General features: G+C 49.3%; 1 protein-coding gene across 2 annotated transcripts in view; it reads left to right on the top strand.

Moving 5' to 3' along the window:
* Positions 1–891: 891 nt before the first annotated feature.
* Positions 892–21,827, top strand: part of HAPSTR1 (HUWE1 associated protein modifying stress responses) — a 70,753-nt gene continuing 49,817 nt past the window's right edge. For both annotated transcript variants that reach the window (XM_068127511.2, XM_068127512.2), the window contains exons 1-2: positions 892–1,390; positions 3,453–3,536. In XM_068127511.2, the coding sequence (XP_067983612.1) occupies positions 1,180–1,390; positions 3,453–3,536 (295 nt within the window). In that variant the 5' untranslated portion in view covers positions 892–1,179. The remainder of the gene's footprint in view (positions 1,391–3,452; positions 3,537–21,827) is intronic.

Below are 21,827 nucleotides of genomic sequence, written 5' to 3'. Positions count from 1 at the left end.
GCTCCCGATGCTTTTTGTTTTATGTGTCGGTTTGTCTTTCTGTGTGATTAATGTTCGCTCTTTCACGAGCCTCGATCTTGTATACAAAAAAAAAAAAAAAAAAAAAAAAAAAAAAATCAATCATTAATCATTGATCATCATCAATCATCATCCTCAATCAGCATTAGCAATCATCATCATCATAATCATCGTCATCGCCAATCATCATTATCAATGTAGTTAGTTACTTAGTTACCAGTCTCTGCTTCGACAAAACGTAACGAGTTTGTCTGCGTGAGGGTTCAGTGAAGGTCAAATCGAACTCCCCCAACCAATACCTGTCCAAGTTAACTTTGAACAACTGGATAACTTGCTGTGCGAGACTGTTGCAACCATGAACCACTCGATTGCTGAAAAAGTCGCTTCTTTCTGACGTCCAAGCGATCCTGCTTTGTTTGAACAACTTCAGGGAGAGAGAGCCCCCTTGTACATGAGTGGTGAGTTGGAGAGAAAAAGCACTCGGGATCCAGTTCCACAATTCCGGCCAATATTTGCTACACCAATGACCAACATCATATTTTGTCCCGGAATTATAAATTAACAAATTGGATACTTGTTCATTCTGTGGACTTTATTTTATTTTATATACAGTATCAAGTTAATTATTTTTTTCCACAATGATGACGTATCGATTCGGAACGACATTTAAACGAAACATAAGTGTTCACTCGACAAGAACAACCCCTACTAACAACTTGCTACATTACGGACATTATCAATAATTATTTTGTGTCGGGTGGAAACTTTTTGGTCTTCATTTCCCAATGAACGTTGGGTTTAAAATTTGCTACAACAAACAAAATATAAATAAAGCGATGACGTCAGGCTGAAGAATTCCCGGCGCGCATTGCGCGGCTATATAATACAACGGAGTCCATTACGGCCTCGTCAGTGCCGCGTCCGTTGTTGACGCGGGTGACTGGGGTTTGTTTTTTCTGCAAATCTGAAAGCAGGCGTAGCCCAGGAGACAGGGCCGCGCAGCTAGAACCGACGCGGGTGGATAAAGGTCGGCCCTCGAAACATCGGCTTCGAGACGGACGAGGGAGCCGCGGCCGAGGCAGGGAAGAGAGCTCTTCCTCCTACTCCGCCTTCTTCTTCTTCTCCTCTTCCATCACCCCGTCCTTCAACGCGTCGCCACAGATGGACGACAGGAAAGAGACGCCGGAGCGAGAGATTCAGGAGCATTGCCCGGAGCATTGGTTCACCAGCTGGGAGCGGGAGTGCCTGCGCGACGCCGAGCGAGACGTCGATGACGAGGAGGATCGCATCGTGGCCGATCGAGAACAGACGGCGCAGAGACTGTGGCTCGCGTTCCAGAATTCGGCCACGGCCGTGGCCCAGCTCTACAAAGGTACCGTCGCCGGTCGGCCGAACGTGGCGCTCGGAGGGACTGGCGGCGCCGCCTCTTCGGCTCCAAATGCGGCAACAGCTGACAGAACGCGGCAGCAAAATGGCGAAGCTAACGCTAACATGGCCGAGAGATGGGCAAGGCTTCCATGGCGTTCCCGCCTTCCCCTCGTTTTCTTCCGTTTGGCTGTTTGCGCCTCACACGTGTCGTTTGTTGTTCGTTTGTACGTGATTGCAAAGCGTCCCCGTGCGTCCTTGTGTCCGCAGATGTTCATGCGCGCTTTGCCCATGCTGTCCCTGCTGCCCCCACTGCCCTCGCTGTCCCCGCTACCCATGCTGCCCCCACTGCCCATGCTGCCCCCGCTACCCATGCTGCCCATGCTGCCCCCACTGCCAATGCTGCCCTCACTACCCATGCTGCCCATGCTGCCCTCACTACCCATGCTGCCCCCGCTACCCATGCTGCCCTCACTACCCATGCTGCCCATGCTACCCATGCTGCCCCCGCTACCCATGCTGCCCCCGCTACCCATGCTGCCCCCGCTACCCATGCTGCCCCGCTACCCATGCTGCCCCCGCTGCCAATGCTGCCCCCGCTGTCCCCGCTACCATTGCTGCCCATGCTGCCCCCGCTACCCATGCTGCCCCCGCTGCCCTCGCTACCCATTGCTGCCCATTGCTGCCCCCGCTGCCCTCACTACCCATGCTGCCCCCGCTACCCATGCTGCCCCCGCTACCCATGCTGCCCCCGCTACCCATGCTGCCCCCGCTACCCATGCTGCCCCCGCTACCCATGCTGCCCCCGCTACCCATGCTGCCCCCGCTACCCATGATGCCCCCGCTACCCATGATGCCCCCGCTACCCATGATGCCCCCGCTACCCATGATGCCCCCGCTACCCATGATGCCCCCGCTACCCATGATGGCCCCGCTACCCATGATGGCCCCGCTACCCATGATGCCCCCGCTACCCATGATGCCCCCGCTACCCATGCTGCCCCCGCTACCCATGCTGCCCCCGCTACCCATGCTGCCACCGCTACCCATGCTGCCCCCGCTACCCATGCTGCCCCCGCTACCCATGCTGCCCCCGCTACCCATGCTGCCCCCGCTACCCATGCTGCCCCCGCTACCCATGCTGCCCCCGCTACCCATGCTGCCCCCGCTACCCATGCTGCCCCCGCTACCCATGCTGCCCCCGCTACCCATGCTGCCCCCGCTACCCATGCTGCCCCCGCTACCCATGCTGCCCCCGCTGCCCATGCTGCCCCCGCTGCCCATGCTGCCCCCGCTGCCCATGCTGCCCATGCTGCCCATGCTGCCCATGCTGCCCATGCTGCACATGCTAGCCATGCTGCCCCCGCTGCCCATGCTGCCCCGCTTCCCATGCTGCCCCGCTTCCCATGCTGCCCCCGCTTCCCATGCTGCCCCCGCTTCCCATGCTGCCCCCGCTTCCCATGCTGCCCCGCTTCCCATGCTGCCCCCGCTTCCCATGCTGCCCCCGCTTCCCATGCTGTCCCGCTTCCCATGCTGTCCCGCTTCCCATGCTGTCCCGCTTCCCATGCTTCCCATGCTTCCCATGCTGCCCCATGCTGCCCCCACTACCAATGCTGCCCCCGCTGCACATGCTAGCTATGCTGCCCATGCTGCCCATGCTGCCCATGCTGCCCATGCTGCCCCAGCTCCCCAAACCGGTTCATTGATTCCCTGCGTGGGTGCGGAGACCGTGTCTGCTCAGTACTCCAGACCACAGATCCCCGATGTTGGATGTGTGCTTTTCCAGCTGTTGTATAGCAGGGAATACCTAGTTAGCGTGTTGATGCCCGGAGAGGGGTCGGGGGTCGGGGGTGGCATTTGGGGGAATAAGGGGATGGGGGCAAGCTGGAGAGAAATCCTTGAAATCCTAACAAACCCAGTTTTACCTAATTATGAGTTTCCAAATTATAGTAAAGTTCTTCCTGTAATAATCCTTTTGATCCAGTGCTTTGTTGTTGTTACTAACACTGCTCATGGTGCCCGGAGAAGCATTGATTGGTATCTTTTTCTAACTCGTGTTCTATATACAGATCGGGTTTGTCAGCAGCAGCAAGGAATGTCCCTCTGGATCCCGTTCCAGACGGCAGCATCAGCGGTCACCACTTTGTACAAAGGTGTGTAATGTCAGGTAATTGGAAAACGATGTTTGGGGTTTTTCATGTTACAGGAAAAAAAATTCAGGTACCTGATTTGTCAGTTTCAGATACTTTGATTCATTGAAGTTTTCACAGAGTCCAACGGTCCCTTCTTTAACCATATGCTGGTTGTGGCATCAATTGTGGGTCAGCAAGTTTTTTGTTTTTTTTTCACCATGGTAACGGGTGTCCGGCCTTTCTTGTTCGATTGGATGATGAAAATTGGCATGTATATCTGACAGGATGGTACAAAGGTGTTGCGCATGTACCTTTGAGTTGATGAGTGGGTTGGTTTCCCATTTATAAACTCGAATTGGTCCTTTACAGGTAAGGCGTTGCGTCACAAGTTGTGCTGTCCCTTAAATGGTTGACGAGCCGGCTATCCCGTCTGCTTGCAGTATGTAGATGTTAGGTCTCCAGGTACCTTTCTGGAAGAGTAGGTGAGTTATCATTGGCATCCTGGGCAAATTGCAAAGTCGTGCTGAAATAGGCTTGACCAGCAGGTTAGTAGGATGAGACGAAAACTTTCCTCGGCCGACCGCACAAGTTGGAAATAATTGATGTCATTAAAGGTGTGTGCACTTGCGCTGGCAGGATGGCACAGAGGTAATCGCACTCGCGTCGAAGCAGTCTAGCTGGGGTTTGAATCTTGTCCCGGCTATAAACTGTCATCCTGGTGTTTCACAGGGTGCAGGGTGGTTCCCCAGTGTGTGTGCGCACCATTAAACTGGGCATCTCGTCGTCTGGCATTAGTTGGTGGCGTTATAGATCCCAGCCGTTATGGTAGGAATTCTGCTATGGTGCCAGCAATTGCTCACATACTTTGTGACGGACCCCTCAAAAGGGTCGGCCCCAAGTTCAACATTCAACTTCAAGTTCAAAAGTCGGCCCCAAGTTCAACGGAAGGGTTAGGGTTAGACCCTAAAAATAAACGGTTCAACGGACTTCCGTTGAACTTGGGGCCGACTCAGAAGAAGACCTTTGTTGGTCGAAAGCTTGTCGAATTAAAGATCGAAGTCCTGAAGCTACGTCTACATCTTATTCAATCTCCCGATTATATATTCAATGCAAATGAGACGCCCTGCTCGTACTGTGGAGTTTCTACTATTTCTCACAGTTATATATATATATAAATATAATGGTATCTGTAATCTGGTTCTCCAACCTAATGAGCGGACAACATGACGTCATCGCCATGCACGTCCGCCTTGCCTGCAAAGTTCCAGAGGAACCATCTAGCAGTGCGTCATTACGGATTATAAATACAGATACTGTCACAAGTGCATGCAAAACTCAGTTACCGACCTGGTTTCGCCCTTGTTGGGGCTTCATCAGGGCAACGCAGTGAGGCTTTCCATACACTTGTAACTCTGTGACCCTTTCGGTTTTTATATCAGTCACTATGCGACCTTCATATCATCAGTGGAGAACCGCCAGCAAGGTGTCCCATACAGCTGCTGCTGCACCTTGCTGGGAGCGATACGCACCGCCTGCCACGCGGTGACGTTATCTCTGGTATCCACTCATCATATGGAGTCGACCTGGTTGCGGTTGGGAGTTACTAATAATGGTATCTGTAATCTGGTTCTCCAACCTAATGAGCGGACAACATGACGTCATCGCCATGCACGTCCGCCTTGCCTGCAAAGTTCCAGAGGAACCATCTAGCAGTGCGTCATTACGGATTATAAATACAGATACTGTCACAAGTGCATGCAAAACTCAGTTTCCGCTTCCGGTCCGGTATGAAGAGGACGCAGGCGTCACATGCTCGCCGCTTCTTTGACCGGGCCACTGTCAGTTGCTTTCTTTTTTGGTGGTCGTGCGGATTTTTTGGCCATTGAGTCTGCCCTCTGCATAGCCCCGGCTCTGCTCCCTGCTTCGCCTGCCTGGCTCCTTCGCCTGCTCGCTGTTTCCTCGGGCGCGCTCTCGTGGGTTGTGACCATCGCAGCGGTTTGGTGGCGGTTTCCCGCCGTGATCTAGATTTTTTAGCGGCGGCGGTCGATTTCCGCTGCATTTTCCGCTTTGCCGTGATCAACCTTAGCCTCGTGATCGTCTCTTTGCTCCTGCCTGCCCTCTGCTTGGTCCCGGCTCTGCTCCTGGCTTCACCTACCTGGCTCCTTCGTTTCCTCGGGCCCGCTCTCGTGGGTTGGGACCATTGTTTCACCTCCTCAACCTTGGCCTCGTCTCGTCTCTCTGCTCCTGCCTGGCATGGCTCTGCGGTACTCCGCCGCAAGGCTCCTTCTGCTCAATACCTGCTCCACCCCATCATGCATCTCTGCCATCAAATCAAATGGACTCCTCCGACGACCCAGGTACATTCACCGTGGCTCCGGTCGTAAGTTTGTTTATTTGCAATCAGGTCACTCCGTCCCCGTCCTCTGGTCGGCTCAGCGCACTCTCACTCTTCGTCCCAGCGCACCTGGTCACAGCAACGCACACGATCGCACCTCCTGTGAGTTTTGCATGCACTTGGCAGTATCTGTATTTATAATCCGTAATGACGCACTGCTAGATGGTTCCTCTGGAACTTTGCAGGCAAGGCGGACGTGCATGGCGATGACGTCATGTTGTCCGCTCATTAGGTTGGAGAACCAGATTACAGATACCATTATTAGTAACTCCCAACCGCAACCAGGTCGACTCCATATGATGAGTGGATACCAGAGATAACGTCACCGCGTGGCAGGCGGTGCTTATCGCTCCCAGCAAGGTGCAGCAGCAGCTGTATGGGACACCTTGCTGGCGGTTCTCCACTGATGATATGAAGGTCGCATAGTGACTGATATAAAAACCGAAAGGGTCACAGAGTTACAAGTGTATGGAAAGCCTCACTGCGTTGCCCTGATGAAGCCCCAACAAGGGCGAAACCAGGTCGGTAACTGTGAGTTTTGCATGCACTTGTGACAGTATCTGTATTTATAATCCGTAATGACGCACTGCTAGATGGTTCCTCTGGAACTTTGCAGGCAAGGCGGACGTGCATGTGGCGATGACGTCATGTTGTCCGCTCATTAGGTTGGAGAACCAGATTACAGATACCTATATATATATATATATATATATACAGTGGAACCTTGACTTACGAGTTTAATTCGTTCCGTGACCGAGCTCGTAACTCAAATTGCTCGTATCTCAAATCAAATTTCCCCATTGAAATGCATTGAAATGCTATTAATCCGTTCCAGCCCGCCAAAAACCACACCAATTTTTTTTTAAATATACAGTATATATAAAAATATCTCGCGCTTTATATTTCACCTGTATGCAGCATACAAGTTGGCAGGATGGCCTGGACTGGAGGTACACACACTTGACTCTAAAGTCTAAACTGTCCAGCCTGGGTTTGAATCCCGACCCAGCTATAACCTGTCATGGGTGAATCACAGGCAGGGTGATTCATCAATGTGTGTACCGCTAAACTGGGCGCCCCGTTTGCGTCCCATTAGTTGTTGGATGTTAAGGATCTCACCATGTTTTCCACAAAGAGAAGGCGAGCTATCGCCGGCACTCTGAACAAGTTGTGGCCTGGCATGGCATGAACATGAAAACATGAACATGAACATGAAATGTTCGACATGAACATGAAATTTTCCGAAATAACCAAAATGCGAAAACTAAAACGCAGCGCTATACGACAGAGATACGTACTGTACTTGAACGGCAAGATAACCACGTGACCAGAACCTACCTGGCGGCGTGAACTCGAAATAACCAAAATGCGAAAACTAAAATGCATCGCTATACGACAGAGATACGTACTGTACTTGAACGGCAAGATAACCACGTGACCAGAACCTACCTGGCGGCGTGAACTCGAAATAACCAAAATGCGAAAAAAAAAATGCAGCGCTATACGACAGAGATACGTACTTGAACGGCAAGATAACCACGTGACCGGGTGGCGAAAGCTCGTAACTCGGATCTCGGCTCGCATCTCAAAGCAATAAACCGCCCGAGCGACGGCTCATATCTCGAAAAACTCGTAAGTTGGGGCACTCGTAAGTCAAGGTTCCACTGTATATATATATATATATATATATATATATATATATATATATATATATATATATATATATATATATATATATATATATATATATATATATATTGTTAGGGAAACAGGACGACGGCGCTCCCCTGTGGGGCGGGATTGGCTGAAGTGATTGGTCAAGGGATTCCCGTACACCTCCGACAATCCCTCCACAAGGCAGGTGGGTAACTCCGCTCGAAACCACGGACAAGATGGTATTTGCCGAGCGGGTTAGCAGTCCGAAGTTCGAGCCGTTTAACAAAGACTAACCCGATTCATAAGCGTTGGCAGAAATCGCACCACAGGTACTCAATGGGGAAATCGCAAAGACGATCGGATGTGAAGGAAAAAGAAACCAAAGGTAAGAAATAACAGGGATTTATTTCTATTTATACAAAACCAAAGAAGAAGAGAAGAAATAAAAGTAATATACAGGGAAAGAATAGAAGACACATTGCAATCCTTAGCTTATACAGGCTTAACTTATTCCCAGGACAACACAAAGGACAGACGACAGGCAGACTCACACGACTGGGGAACTTGAAGATTGGATTGGCTGGAGGGAGAAGAAGGTGGGACCACAGGGCTGGAAGGTTTGGCAGGGCGGCACAGCAAGCAGGTCCGCTCCGGGCTGGAAGCGAGCAAGGCGGCGGCAGGCACACGTATCTCGTTCCACGCGGCAGGCACATGTATCTCGTTGCACGCGGCAGGGCTGGTTTTTGCTTCGACCTCTGGCTCCCTCGATCATCTGCCGGGTGGGGGCTTCCCTCGACGGGTTGTATAGCCACGCCCTACCAAGCCATAGCCGCACCTTACCAAGCCGTGCCCACCGAGTCCTGGTTGGGCGCAAGGGCTTCCTGGCTCCACCTCCTGATGACGATGGATGGACCACGCCCTTCTTCCTCAAGTTGACCGCGTGCGTAATGGAGGGTGAATGCAGTTGGCAATGCAGTTGGCAATGGAGGTTTTGGGCAATTAAAAGGGGTAATCTATCTTATTTGATTCGGTGCAACGCAATGAACTAGTGGAAAAACAGAGCCTTATACTGACATAGAATAAAGAGATAATTTAGAAGGTCCTATGATTTTCTACATGTATGCGATGGACAAGCTAAAGGGACGACCTTTGACCTTTACATGAATGGAGGTATTTACAGGAATCATTACATGTTTTACAATGGGGGTATATTTACAAAGACAGGATTCTCAAATCCGTTACACTGCCCCCTTCCTCCTCCAGGCACGTCCCGGGCCTATAAAACTTTAACTTAATGTGACACGCAGGTGTAATTTCCCTCTACAATTAATCTGACCCTGAGTGCGACAGTTTTAAAACACAAATAAATATGTCCCGCTATTTGTTGTTGCACCCTGCCTGACAGATTCACGCCCACAGTTAACCTAATTGCGGAATTAATTCTCAAACTATACATGAACGGTGGGGAGCATTATTCACAAGTTACACTATTTCATTATTTACAAAACGCAACCCAGGACCTGTCATTTTCTTTTTCAGGCGACAAAAAGAAAATCCTGTGGGAGGGAGGAGACAGCATGCACTGCATTGACGCACCAGCACCAATAAACACCAATAAAGAGCACCAAAATTCACAGTCACGCACCACCCAGTGCGACATTGCACAATACTATAAATAAAAAAACAAGTGGTGGTCTTGGTCTTCTGGTCCGCTCCCTCTGCTGGCCGATGTCGTTCTTGATGTTCTCTTTCTCTTGATGTTCTTTGCTTGCGGCCTATTTGCAATAATAAAAAGGCACACAACGCGTCCATTTTTTATTTATAGCCAACAGGGGCCGACTATGGGTGGTTCACCTGTATGGCTTGGTGCCACCTCACCGAGGTCCGCAAGCAAGGCTTTTGGCTGCAATGGCTGGTCCCAGCAGAGGGGCCAGGCCCCAAAACTTGGGGTCCATGAGTGGTGCTCGGCCACAGTACCGTGGTCCATATTGTGGTGTTTGGCCGCAAAACGGCGGTCCATAAAGTGGTGCATCGATGCAAGCAGCTGGTTGCGGGGATCCAGGCACACAGACGCGGCCTCCCGCACGCTCCCCCTCAGTGCCCAGAGAGCACGATCCATGGTCCAGAGAGCACGAAGACAGAGATGGCAGCGTTAGCGAGGGCAAGGGCGCAAGGGTACACATCAATCAAGGCAATGCAGAACGAGGTGCGCACGGAGAGCGAAGTGAGAAAGCTCGTCCCTACCGTACGTCACCCCTCCCTCCCCCGTCACCTACTCCACCCTTGCCCTTACCCATATTTACAACAATTTACAATCCGTCTCTAGCGTCACGTCTTCCCCAATCTCTCCCCTAATTCAAATTCGTACCAATCCCTCTAACCAAATTTGCCGTCACTAATTCGTCATCAATCCCTCTTACCAAATTTGCCATAAATTCAAATTTCTCATCAATTCCTTTTAAGGAGGAAGAGACTGAACAACCAGTACAATGATGCGTCTCACATTTCCAAAACATCTGCACAAAAATAAAACAACCAACCATGGCACGGTGTGGAGTTCTGTCACCTCAGGTGAGTGGATGCAGATGGTGCGAGGAGATTTCAATCCTAACTACTTCCTAAATGACATTAACACACGTTACACTACCCGGGGTCTTTCCCTGCCAAACCATTGGCCATCTTACACTCTATGTGGTTTTAAGAACCAAACTCACATTGACCAAACTGTGGTGCCCATCAATTTGGGGTCTCACTCCCCCTATTCAACTCCCTGTGCCTTCGCACAATTTCTGGGCTGAGTCGTGTGGCTCTCCCAGCAGGTCTACCCACCTGCACACCTCCACCACTGCAGTTGCCTCCGAGCTTACCTGCTCCTTACCTAACCTATCTAACTGGGGAAGGCCCTCTCTGGCACTTACCCCCCTCGGTGCCCTCTCTGGCACTGGGCTACCCGGGTCCGTCCTCCGGATCCTCGGGCCCCACTGAACAACTCGACTGGCTCCCAGATCTCACCTGGCCGACATCCTCACAGTGGCGTAGTGCCCGTTCAACTACACACACTAACAGGCCACACGCCCAGCCATTTCCACGTCACTAATTCACCCATCCAAACACCATTCTTCCACACGCACCACAGATGCCAATATCCAACCACAATTTACCTATACCCTCTACCTAACTCTTAAACTACCCTCCCTGGGTATTCGGGATCGGGGTCCATCCTCCCCATACACTCCCTTCGCACCAACCACTCCACTCCACATTTTCCACCATACTCACTCCACACCATGCATTCCATACTCCATGTATTCCATACTATACATTTCAACCATTCTCCATACACCTGTTCACTTGCACACCTGTGCAATCACACTTGGTGCTTCCTGCACCCTCCTTCCTCCCAGGCTTCATTCACTCAATACAATGCACAATCACAATTATTCCTCATACACTGCTCCATACACTTCCACGCTCAATACAACTCACTATCACCTCACACTTTTCACAATACACTTCGAACTCTCCAAACCATTGCCTCAGGCACCCAAATTTTCCGAAGCTCATACACACATCTCTCCCGAGCATTGCCCCTCAATTCCTCATTTGCTCAACATGCTCACCCGCAAAAACTTCCATACCAATTCCTCATCCAATAAACCACAAACACACCATCATCTAAGCTGACTACTCCCTTCTGAAACTTGCGCTTCCCAGTCGCCCCTTATATTATCGCGCTCCCTCGTCGTTATAATCCATCTAATCTATTCTACGTCCCCGACTACCTGTACAATGTCACTACTTACCTTTACCGTTACCTATGGTCATTTTTCTAGATCCCGATACATTATCCAAACCCTCACTGGCTTGGTTTACACCGCCATAACCCCATAACTAGTGCTCATATGTCCGGGTGCGAGGGATGGTGGATTTGCCATCCCTCCGCCTCGGGCATCTTCCATTATCAATTTTTCCCATCAAATTCCAATTCTTGCCTATCCAAAATTTGCCAATCTGCCAATCAAATTTTTGCTCATCAATTTTTGCCAATCACCAATTCCCTATCCCTACCAAATGTCCATTAACTTGAGCCTCGGTGCGGCTTACATTCGCAAAGCTCGGCTTCGCCAAGCCGAGTAATGAACGCGGGTGGTTTGTTTCCTGCAGTTGGATTCGTCCGGCACTCAGTTCAGGGAAGGAGGTTTGCTCGGGCCGAGATTCCAAGGTCCACCTCGGCACAGAGCCGTCCGGTCTCCCGCCCGGTGCCCCAACCTCGCCCGGCCGGAACGCCGCAACCACAAGGGGTCGCCGTGCCGACCCTTCCTACCTGCCCTCGAACCGGGCCGCCCGGTCCGTTTAGCGGAGCGCGGATGCGACCGTGCAGGGTGAGGTCCGGCGCGGATCACGCACGGCGGTTCCTTTGAAATCGCCGTGATTACGATCCCCGCTGGTTCCCGCAGCACCCAAAGCCCCGCACGAACCGAAGGCTCGCGTCGGCTAAAAGTCGGTCTAACCGCTGCTCCGTTTAACGTCGATGCTTCACTTGCATGCTCACACCACGCGTTCCGTTCCTTAGTCACACATCCAGGTGTCTCCACACACTTCGTTATACACCTGACTACCGCACACCTTGGCACACACTCGTCGTTCGCACACTTCACCAACACACCTCTTGGCGCCCACTCCTCGGTCACATCCTCTGTGACAACCATGGGTGTGCACTCTTCTGCACACCCAATCACGCGCTTCAATGTGCCCTCTCGCACCACCACCAACTCAGGTGTACACTCCTGCACGTGCTCAACCATTCCAGGTCTGCATTCTTCCATTCCAGGTGTGCATTCTCTCACCTGCCACAACCAACTCGTGCTCCGTGTCACTCTCACTCTCGACAGCACACTCACTCCTCGGCGCACACTCTTTCCTCACACACACCTCTGTTCCACACCTTTCTCGCGCACCTTCTTGCGCACTCTCTCCCGGTACATACTCCGTACCACTCATGGGGGTGCATTCTTGCACACACCCGATCACTGCCGCACACGCTGGCTCACAAATACCTTCCGCATTCCCCAAAGTCGGACATCCTTGCACACCTCATCTTTCCACACACTCTGTACCTGTCGCACACCTTACCAGCGGCCTCTCCCGAACGCCCGGGTCTAAACCAACACCCAAGCCCACTGAATCTCCCCTCACACCATATACATTTCCGATCATATTGCCACTCACCTCGGCACCTCGTCTTCGCTCCTCCTCCGCCACCTGCAAACTCTTTATTTGGTTAGCAAGCACACCATCACGATTTGAGCACAGACCTTGTACATAATCCATCATTTCCTCCTTTATCTCCCTCTGAGTTTCCCTCCGTCTCTTCTTAATTTCGCTCACCCCCTCTTCCACTTCCTCTAATTTTTGTCCCACCTCCTTTATTTCCTGGTGCGCCCTCTCAATTTCTTCCTCTAATGCCATCTTGGTCGTTTCTATGTGCGTTCTTACTTCCCGTTCTTTTGTCTCCATTGCCTCTGTCACCTCGTCCAACCTCTTTGTCAACCCCTCGTGTACCATCTGACATTCCCTCTTCGTTCGTATTAGTTATTTTTTTATTTCTTTTTGTGTCGCCTTCAACCCCCCGATTACCGCAGTGTTCTTTTCTACTTGCTCCCCTAACTCCTTTTGTCCCACCGTCAGCTGTTCTACTCCCCGTGTCAGGTCTTCTATGCCCCCCTGTAACCTAGCCATACTATTCCTCACCTCTTTCTCCATACGCTCCTCACCCCGCTTTACCTCCTCGCGTACCCCCGCGACCTCTTCGCCCACTCCACGCCTTATCTCCTCCCCCATCTCTCCCATCTATTTGGTAGATGCCGCCCTCATCTGTTCCAAATCATTCCTTTGGGCATCCAATTTAGTTTCCAACCCGATTTTCACCTCCTCTATCTGGTTCCCCATCTATTTAATTTCCCGGGCGGATTTCTCCCCTATTTCCCTCGATTTGCCTTCCATGGTGTTTTCTAACCCCCCTAACCCATGCTTCACCCCTTCCATCTGGTTCTCCTGGGCAGCCATTCTATTTTCCAACCCCGTTAACCCCTCCTTCATTTCCCCAATTTGATTACCCATGTCCTCCAATTGGCCCCCTAATTTACCTTCTAGCCCTTCCAACCTGTCTAACCCCTCAAATTTATTGTCTAACCCCTCAAATGTTTTGTCTAAACCCTCAAATTTATTGTCTAACCCCCCTAATTTGCTGTCTAACTTCCCAATTTGGTTACCCCACTGTTCACTGGTACCCCTTGCTTCATCCCTCATTGCTCCCATTTGGCCTCCCAATCGCTGCCCCATTCCCCTGAAATTATCGTCTGTCTTCACCATAAAGGCTATCATTTGCTTCATGAATAGGCCCCAGTCCATCGGTGCTGTGGGCGTGGCTGCCGCAGCCACGTGCGAGGCATCGCCATTTTGTGCGCCTGAAATCTCGTGCGCGAGGCCGCCATCTTGTGCGCCTGAAACCTCCGCTACCCAATGCGTATTGCGCTCCTCCTCTCTCTCTCCCATCTCCTCCATGGGGTCCTGGGTCGACTCTACCCCTGCTTCTAGCTCCCCTACCGGCATCCGGTCGCCTTGATCATCCATGGCACGATTTTAAAATTTAGAATATTCAATAAAATTTTGGCCACTCGTAATTTTGAGTTTTTTTTTTTTTTTTTTTTTTTTTTGGATACAAGATCGAGGATCGTGAAAGAGCGAACATTAATCACACAGAAAGACAAACAGACACACAAAACAAATAACATTGGGAGCGGTAGACAAGATGGGGAGAGGGGGAAGGACACAAACAACATTTGAGAGCAGGGACCGAGAGACATGGAGACATCGAGGGAACTGTGGGAGGGAGAGGGCTTTGGGGGGGAGGCATGGGAAGGGGGGGGGGGGAGTGGGAGAGGTATAAAACATATGGACACTGCCAGGACTTCCAGGAAAGAAGTTGGAATTTCAAACAAGGTGGATCTGGGGTGAATTAGTGGGGGTAGAAAAGATCAAGGTTTTGGATGGGGGAAGATAAGAGATGGTGGTGAACAGCTGTTTTAAAGACCTGGAGGGAGGAGTGTGATTGAAGTGAGTGTGGGAGTTTGTTCCAGAGGCGGGAGAAAAGAGGAATGAAAGAGTGAAGGTGAGCAGAGAGCCGAGATTTCGGCAGTTTAACCATCAGAGGGTGGCTGGCAGATCTTGTGCGACCTGTAGGAATATTTGGGGGACAGTGCACAGAGAGAGCTGGGGGAGCAAGGCCGGAGAGGAGTCGGTAGAAGACAGAAAGACCACCTACCTGCCTGCGGTGAGTGAGTGAAAGGCCCTCAGAGATAGCTTCATCGCGGGAGATTCCAATGATTCTGAAAGCTTTGGATTCAACAGCGTGAAGCCGAGCCAGGTGTGAGGCAGGAGCACCAGCCCATAGGGGAGAACAGTATTCCATTGAGCTGTGGATGAAAGCTTTGTATGTGGTGAGGAGCTCAGGTGTGCCTTGGAAGGACTTCGCACGACGGAGGATGCCCAGTCGGCGACTGGCTTTGGAGGCCAGCTTGGAAATGTGGTTTTCCCAAGAAAGATCATGGCAGATAGTGAGACCCAAAAGCTTGAGCGACAGAACTTCTTGGAGAGGATTGTTGAGAAAGTAGATGGGAGGGTTGTCCAGTCGATCTTTTCGGAGAGACATCGTAAGAGTGTGAGATTTGTCAGGATTGAAAGACATGTTCCACTTGTTTGACCATTCTGTGATTTTGTCCAGGTGTTCAGAGAGTGAGGAGGCTGCAGACTGCCGATCTGAGGGAAGAGGAATGGAGCGGCAGAGAGTGGAGTCATCAGCAAAGAGATAGAGAGGATTTTCCAGAGAGTCGGAGAGATCATTGATAAAGACCAGAAAAAGCACAGGGCCCAGCACACTGCCTTGGGGAACTCCAGCCTGAACAGGATGAGGAGATGAGAGAAACCCATTCAGGGCCACACGTTGACTACGACCAGAGAGGAAGTCCGCAAGCCATGCATGGAGATTTCCATGGATACCATAGGAGGAGAGTTTGGTGAGCAGAGCTGGGTGCCAGACCGTATCGAAGGCACGTGATATGTCAAGGGAGACTGCTCTGATTTCCTGTTTGGCATTGAGGACCTCCATCCATTGTTGAGACAGCAGAAGCAGCATGTCCAGAGTAGAGTGACCTGGTCTGAAACCAAATTGATGATCAGAGATCAAGCCATTGGAGAAGAGGAAAGATTTCCTTTCCGAAGCAATGATGGATTCCATGACTTTGCTGATAATTGGGAGCAGGCTGATTGGTCTGTAGTTGCAAGGATCTGTTTTTGCACCTTTTTGTGTAAAGCGGTAATGTTTGCTGATTTCCAGGATGCTGGCAGATGACCTTGAGCAAAAGATAGGGTGAAAAGATCAGAGAGAGGGTGAGATAGAGCGGCAGAGCAGGATTTTAGGACCCGTGGGCTGATGCCGTCTGGTCCAGTTGCAGAATCAGAGTCGAGGTTTGACAAAAACTCCTCCACCTTGTCAGGAGAGAAGGACACAGAGTCCAGGAGCAGTTGGGTTCGACTGGGAAAGGTGGGAACAGAGAGATGGGTTTGGGACTAAGGATTTTGAGGCAAACACAGAGTTGAGGCATTCGGCTTTGTCACGTGCGATGTCAACTGTCTGGCCATTTGAGGTAAGGGAAGGGATGGAGGGGGAACAAACACCAGAAACGGATTTGACCAGACGCCACCAGGATTTGGAGGAAGGAGACAGGTTTGAGAGTTCATTCTTGAGTGAGGAGAGATAGTGCTTCCTGGCACTCCTGAGGGTAGACACACACTTGTTCCGAGCTTGGTGGAAGGAACTGAGATTGCCTTCAGTTGGATTAGCCTTCCAAGAGGCAAAGGCAAGTTGTTTCAGGGCAACTGCCTCACCACAAGATTCAGTGTACCATGGACAGGAGGAAGGGTAAGACAACTGAAGGCGAGATGGGATAAATCTGTGCATGAGAGAGATCAGTTTGCTTTGGAAGAATTCCCAGGAAGAATTGATGTCAGAGGCAGTGGAGATGGGAGACCAATCCAGACGATTGATGGCTGCTTGAAGACCGTCCCAGTCGGCCTGAGTGAAATGCCAGACTCGTCGATGCTGAGGAGGCTCTCTGAGAATGGCCAGAGAGATGTCCACTTTGACAAGCACATGATCAGAAGAACCGATTGGAGCAGAAGAAGAGCAGCAGACATTAGCAGGGAAGTTTGTCATAACCAAGTCCAGAAGAGAAGATACTCCATTGGCTGAGATCCGGGTCGGGAAATTGACAGATTGTGTCAATCCCAGTGAGTCACAGAAGTCCTTTGCTGAGGTGCCATGACTGGTGAGAGAGGAACCCACACCCAACCAGGTGGCATGGTGACAGTTGAAGTCACCACATATGAGGAAGAGAGAGTTGGGATGAGTGGATAGAAGTTGGTCAATGTTGTCAGACAGTGAAATGTAGATGGAGTCATCACTGTTTGGGGGACGGTACAGAACACATATGAACAAAAGGTGGGAGCGGAGAGGAAGCCGTAGCCAGAGGTACTCCTGGGGGTGAGGAGGAGAGAGGGCAGTGCAAGGAGAGTGAGGAAGAGTTTTTGATAAAGATAGCCACCCCACCACCAGGCCGAGGCTCAGGTCTATCATACCGGAGGAGGGAGTAACCAGGAAGAGATATTAAGGAATCAGAGACATCTTGAAGGAGGAAATTCTCTGTTAAGCAGATCAAGTCTGGATTGTCAGAAGCAACCTGTATGGAGAGATCAGTCATGTTTGAGCGAAGGCCCCGGATGTTTGAGGTCCATACCGTTAATGAAGAGAGAGGGGGAGCATCGGGTACAGGACAGGGGAGGGGAGGAGTAGGGTAAGATGAAGGATCAGAGGGGGAGGTAGGGAGAGCAGTTGATAGTGTGTCAGAGATTGCAGAAGAGTTCCAAGAAAGGGAAGGATGAGGAGGATGAAAGGTTTGATGGTGAAGGGATGAGGCACAGTGAGGGGTTGTTTGAGGGGGGGGGCAGAGGAAAGTAGAAGGTTGGGGGGGGGGTGGAGGTATGAGATAGAAGGGAGACGAAGTGGGGAGGAGGCAGCTTTGAGGAGGAGGAGGAGGAGGAGGAGGGGGGAGGAGGGAGAATTGGAGAGGAATGGTATGGGGGGAGATTTGAATGGGAGGGGTTGGGGGGGAGTTTTGAAGGGGAGGAGTGAGGGGGGAGTTTAGGAGGGGAGGGGCAAGGGGGAGTTTAGGAGGGAAGGGGCAAGGGGGAAGTTTAGAAGTGGAGGGGCAAGGGGGGAGTTTAGGAGTGTAGGGGCGAGGGGGGGGATTTGGAGGGGGGAGTTTAGGAGGGGAGGGGCAAGGGGGGAGTTTAGGAGGGGAAGGGCAAGGGGGGAGTTCAGGAGTGGAGGGGAAAGGGGGGAGTTTAAGAGTGGAGGGGCAAGGGGGGAGTTTAGGAGTGTAGGTGCAAGGGGGGGATTTGGATGGGAGGGGCAAGAGGGGAGTTTAGAAAGTGGATGATTAATGAAAGACGAACATTGAAAACAAATTGGGTTTGTTGTGATTTTCAAGTTAGCAATCCGATTCAGAACGATGGAGGAGGGATGGAATGAATGTGAATTTAGACCATGTAGTGAGGGAGACGTATAAGATATTGAATTTCTTTTTTTTGAAGTGGAATAAGTTGGAGAGGAAATTGAGAAAAGCCTTTTAAATAGGAAGAAAAACAGCGTGTTGTAAAATACCACTGAGTAAAACACTGAAGGGGAAAGGTTAAACATATTTAAATAATATTTAAACAGAACCGTGAACAATCTTATATGCACAAAATATCAACCGAGAGGGACCACCACGAGTCACGTGAACAGGGCAAACGGTGGATGGCAAGGAGATAATGGGGGCGGGGCGAACAGCACACCTGGACAGAAAATACAGGATGAGACAACAGTAGACGTGGAGAAAGGAAAATAAATGTTTTTTTTTGTTGTTTCTTTTGGGGGGGTTGGGGAAGGTGGGGATTTAGAACGTTAGAGTATTATGTTCGGGGTAGAAGGGAAAAAACTAAGAGCCAAGCAAAACACGCTTAAGTTAACAAACACCGACGGGGGTACAACTACAAGGCCGCACACGAGGAGCAGAACACGATTAATTAATTACGAGTTACAGGAAATTCAAACCAAAACTAACTATAATCAAACGATAACGCATGGACGATAAAATAACGAGTTGAAATTTCACAATCTCTCTGGGGAAATGGGGGAGAAACACATGGTCGAAGAACGAACGAACGAATAAGAATGAATAAACGAATGAGAACAGAGAAGGAAATGTTTTTTTTTTGTTTTTTTTGAGTTGAGATTTATATAAGGAAGTAGGCTATGGGGTGAAAAGACTGGGAAAACAGAGAACGAAAGTTATTGGATCACAAACGACGGACCGCTGAGAGAAAAACAAAGCCTCAAGGTTGGACAGTGTACACTGTACAAGGCCTCAAGACACGACACGAATTAACACGATTTTCAATACAGGTATGAAAGATTTGCACCGAAAATCTTCGTCGGGAGACAATATATACACCATAAAATAAATACAGTTATAACGAAAATACAAATGGGAACAATTACTTAACTTCGATTTCAAGTTACTTCGTTAAGCGCACTTCAGGTCTGACTCTCACTCCCTGACACCAATTGTTACGGAAACGGGACGATGGCGCTCCCCTTGCCAAGGGGGGTTAACCCCTTGTCCTTTTTTCTGGCCGTCGCCGATCCTGAAGCTACCCCGCTCCCCTGTGGGGCGGGATTGGCTGAAGTGATTGGTCAAGGGATTCCCATACACCTCCGACAATTCCTCCACAAGGCAGGTGGGTAGCTCCGTTCGAAACCACGGACAAGATGCTATTTGCCGAGCGGGTTAGCAGTCCGATGTTCGAGCCGTTTAACAAAGACTAACCCGATTCATAAGCGTTGGCCGAAATCGCACCACAGGTACTCAATGGGGAAATCACAAAGACGATCGGATGTGAAGGAAAAAGAAACCAAAGGTAAGAAATAACAGGGATTTATTTCTATTTATACAAAACCAAAGAAGAAGAGAAGAAATAAAAGTAATATACAGGGAAAGAATAGAAGACACAGTGCAATCCTTAGCTTATACAGGCTTAACTTATTCCCAGGACAACACAAAGGACAGATGACAGGCAGACTCACACAACTGGGAAACTTGAAGATTGGATTGGATTGGCTGGAGGGAGAAGAAGGTGGGACCACAGGGCTGGAAGGTTTGGCAGGGCGGCACAGCAAGCAGGTCCGCTCCGGGCTGGAAGCGAGCAAGGCGGCGGCAGGCACACGTATCTCGTTGCATGCGGCAGGGCTGGTTTTTGCTTCGACACGCCTCTGGCTCCCTCAATCATCTGCCGGGTGGGGGCTTGCCTCGACGGGGTATGTAGCCACGCCCTCCCAAGCCATAGCCACACCTTACCAAGCCGTGCCCACCGAGTCCTGGTTGGTCGCAAGGGCTTCCTGGCTCCACCTGATGACGATGGGCGGACCACGCCCTTCTTCCCCGAGTTGACCGCGTGCGTAATGGAGGGCGAATGCAGGTGGCAATGCAGTTGGCAATGGAGGTTTTGGGCAATTAAAAGGGGAAATCTATCTTATTTGATTCGGTGCAACCCAATGAACTCGTGGAAAAACAGAGCCTTATACTGACATAGAATAAAGAGATAACTATTTAGAAGGTCCTATGATTTTCTACATGTATGCGATGGACTAGCTAAAGGGACGACTTTTGACCTTCACATGAATGGAGGTATTTCCAGGAATCATTACATTATTTACAATGGGGGTATATTTACAAAGACAGGATTCTCAAATCCATTTTTATATATATCTATCTATCTATATATATATATATATATATATAGATATAGATATATATATATATATATATATATATATATATATAGATATATATATATATATATATATATATATATATATATATATATATATATATATATATATATATAATTATATACAGCAATACCCCGTTTTACGCCATTTCGACCTGCGTCAAATCCGACTTTACGCCACTCTTCTGGAGTAAATTTCAGTTCAGCGAACGTCATTATGTGCGACTTTACGTCACTCCTACATCATAATAGGACGTGAAAAAAAAATTAATTTTCCCTTAGAAATATATTTATAATAAATAAAATAGTACATAAAAATTAACAATAAAAAGCTAAAAAAAACAATTTAAAATACAATAAAAAGCACTAAAAATATTTTAAAATGTACGTGTAGTATACGTACGCGTAGCTGTTGATTCTCATTCAAAACGAAGGTGACGCCATATGCATTTTGTCCTGTGCTGCGGTCGCGTGCTTGCTTTGCCTTTCGCTGTTATTTTTGTGATTATTCCTTTACTTTGTCTGTGTTAGCAATGGGTCCTAAGAAGGATAGTGCTAGTGTTTCCAAGCGTAATGTGGTTACGATGGAAGATAATGCAACCTTCACATACACGGATTATTCTTACGAGTCCTTACGGATCGCCAACTCGTAGTCAATCGCAAGCATCCGTAAATAACTCGCTGGTATCCGTAGATAACTCGTCACAACTCGCAACAACTTTTGACATGTCAAAAATCATCTTCCATTATTTGCAAACCCATATATATATATATATGCATATATATATGCAACTCGTAATCTCTTCACATATTAACCCATATATATATATATCCATATCCAAAGAAGCACATTACTTTGCTGGTGAATCAAACTTCATAAAAATCAGTATCAATGTTTATATTACTATTTCTCATGACGCCTACAGATCAAATTTCAGTGCTTTTCATACCAGCAACCTCACAACTCGTAATCACAGAACACTCCCGTCAGCTATTCAATCATCTCCCTACTAACTTGCCCCAAACTAATACTCGGACAATTTTAATGTTTGCTGAAGAAAAATCTCTTCACATATTAACCCATTTATTGCGTTTTCCAAAACGATTGTTAGCTCTGCACCACAACTATCAGCTATTGACAAGATAATGGTAGTCATGAAATCTTGAAAATATTACTAAAACACGTCACTGTAAAACTTGTTTTTATTGATGTATTTTTATTAACACAAACTAAAAAACGTATTTTTATTTGCTGAACATGCAGTTTCAAAAAATATTGGGTCAAAATTTAATAGAGTGTGAACTCGCGTGAC

The sequence above is a fragment of the Myxine glutinosa genome, chromosome 10 (assembly GCF_964187855.1).
Source record: "Myxine glutinosa chromosome 10, kmMyxGlut1.1, whole genome shotgun sequence".
NCBI lineage: Eukaryota > Metazoa > Chordata > Myxini > Myxiniformes > Myxinidae > Myxine > Myxine glutinosa.
Note: the sequence above shows the minus strand (reverse complement) of the source record. Positions and strands in the feature narration are given on the sequence as shown.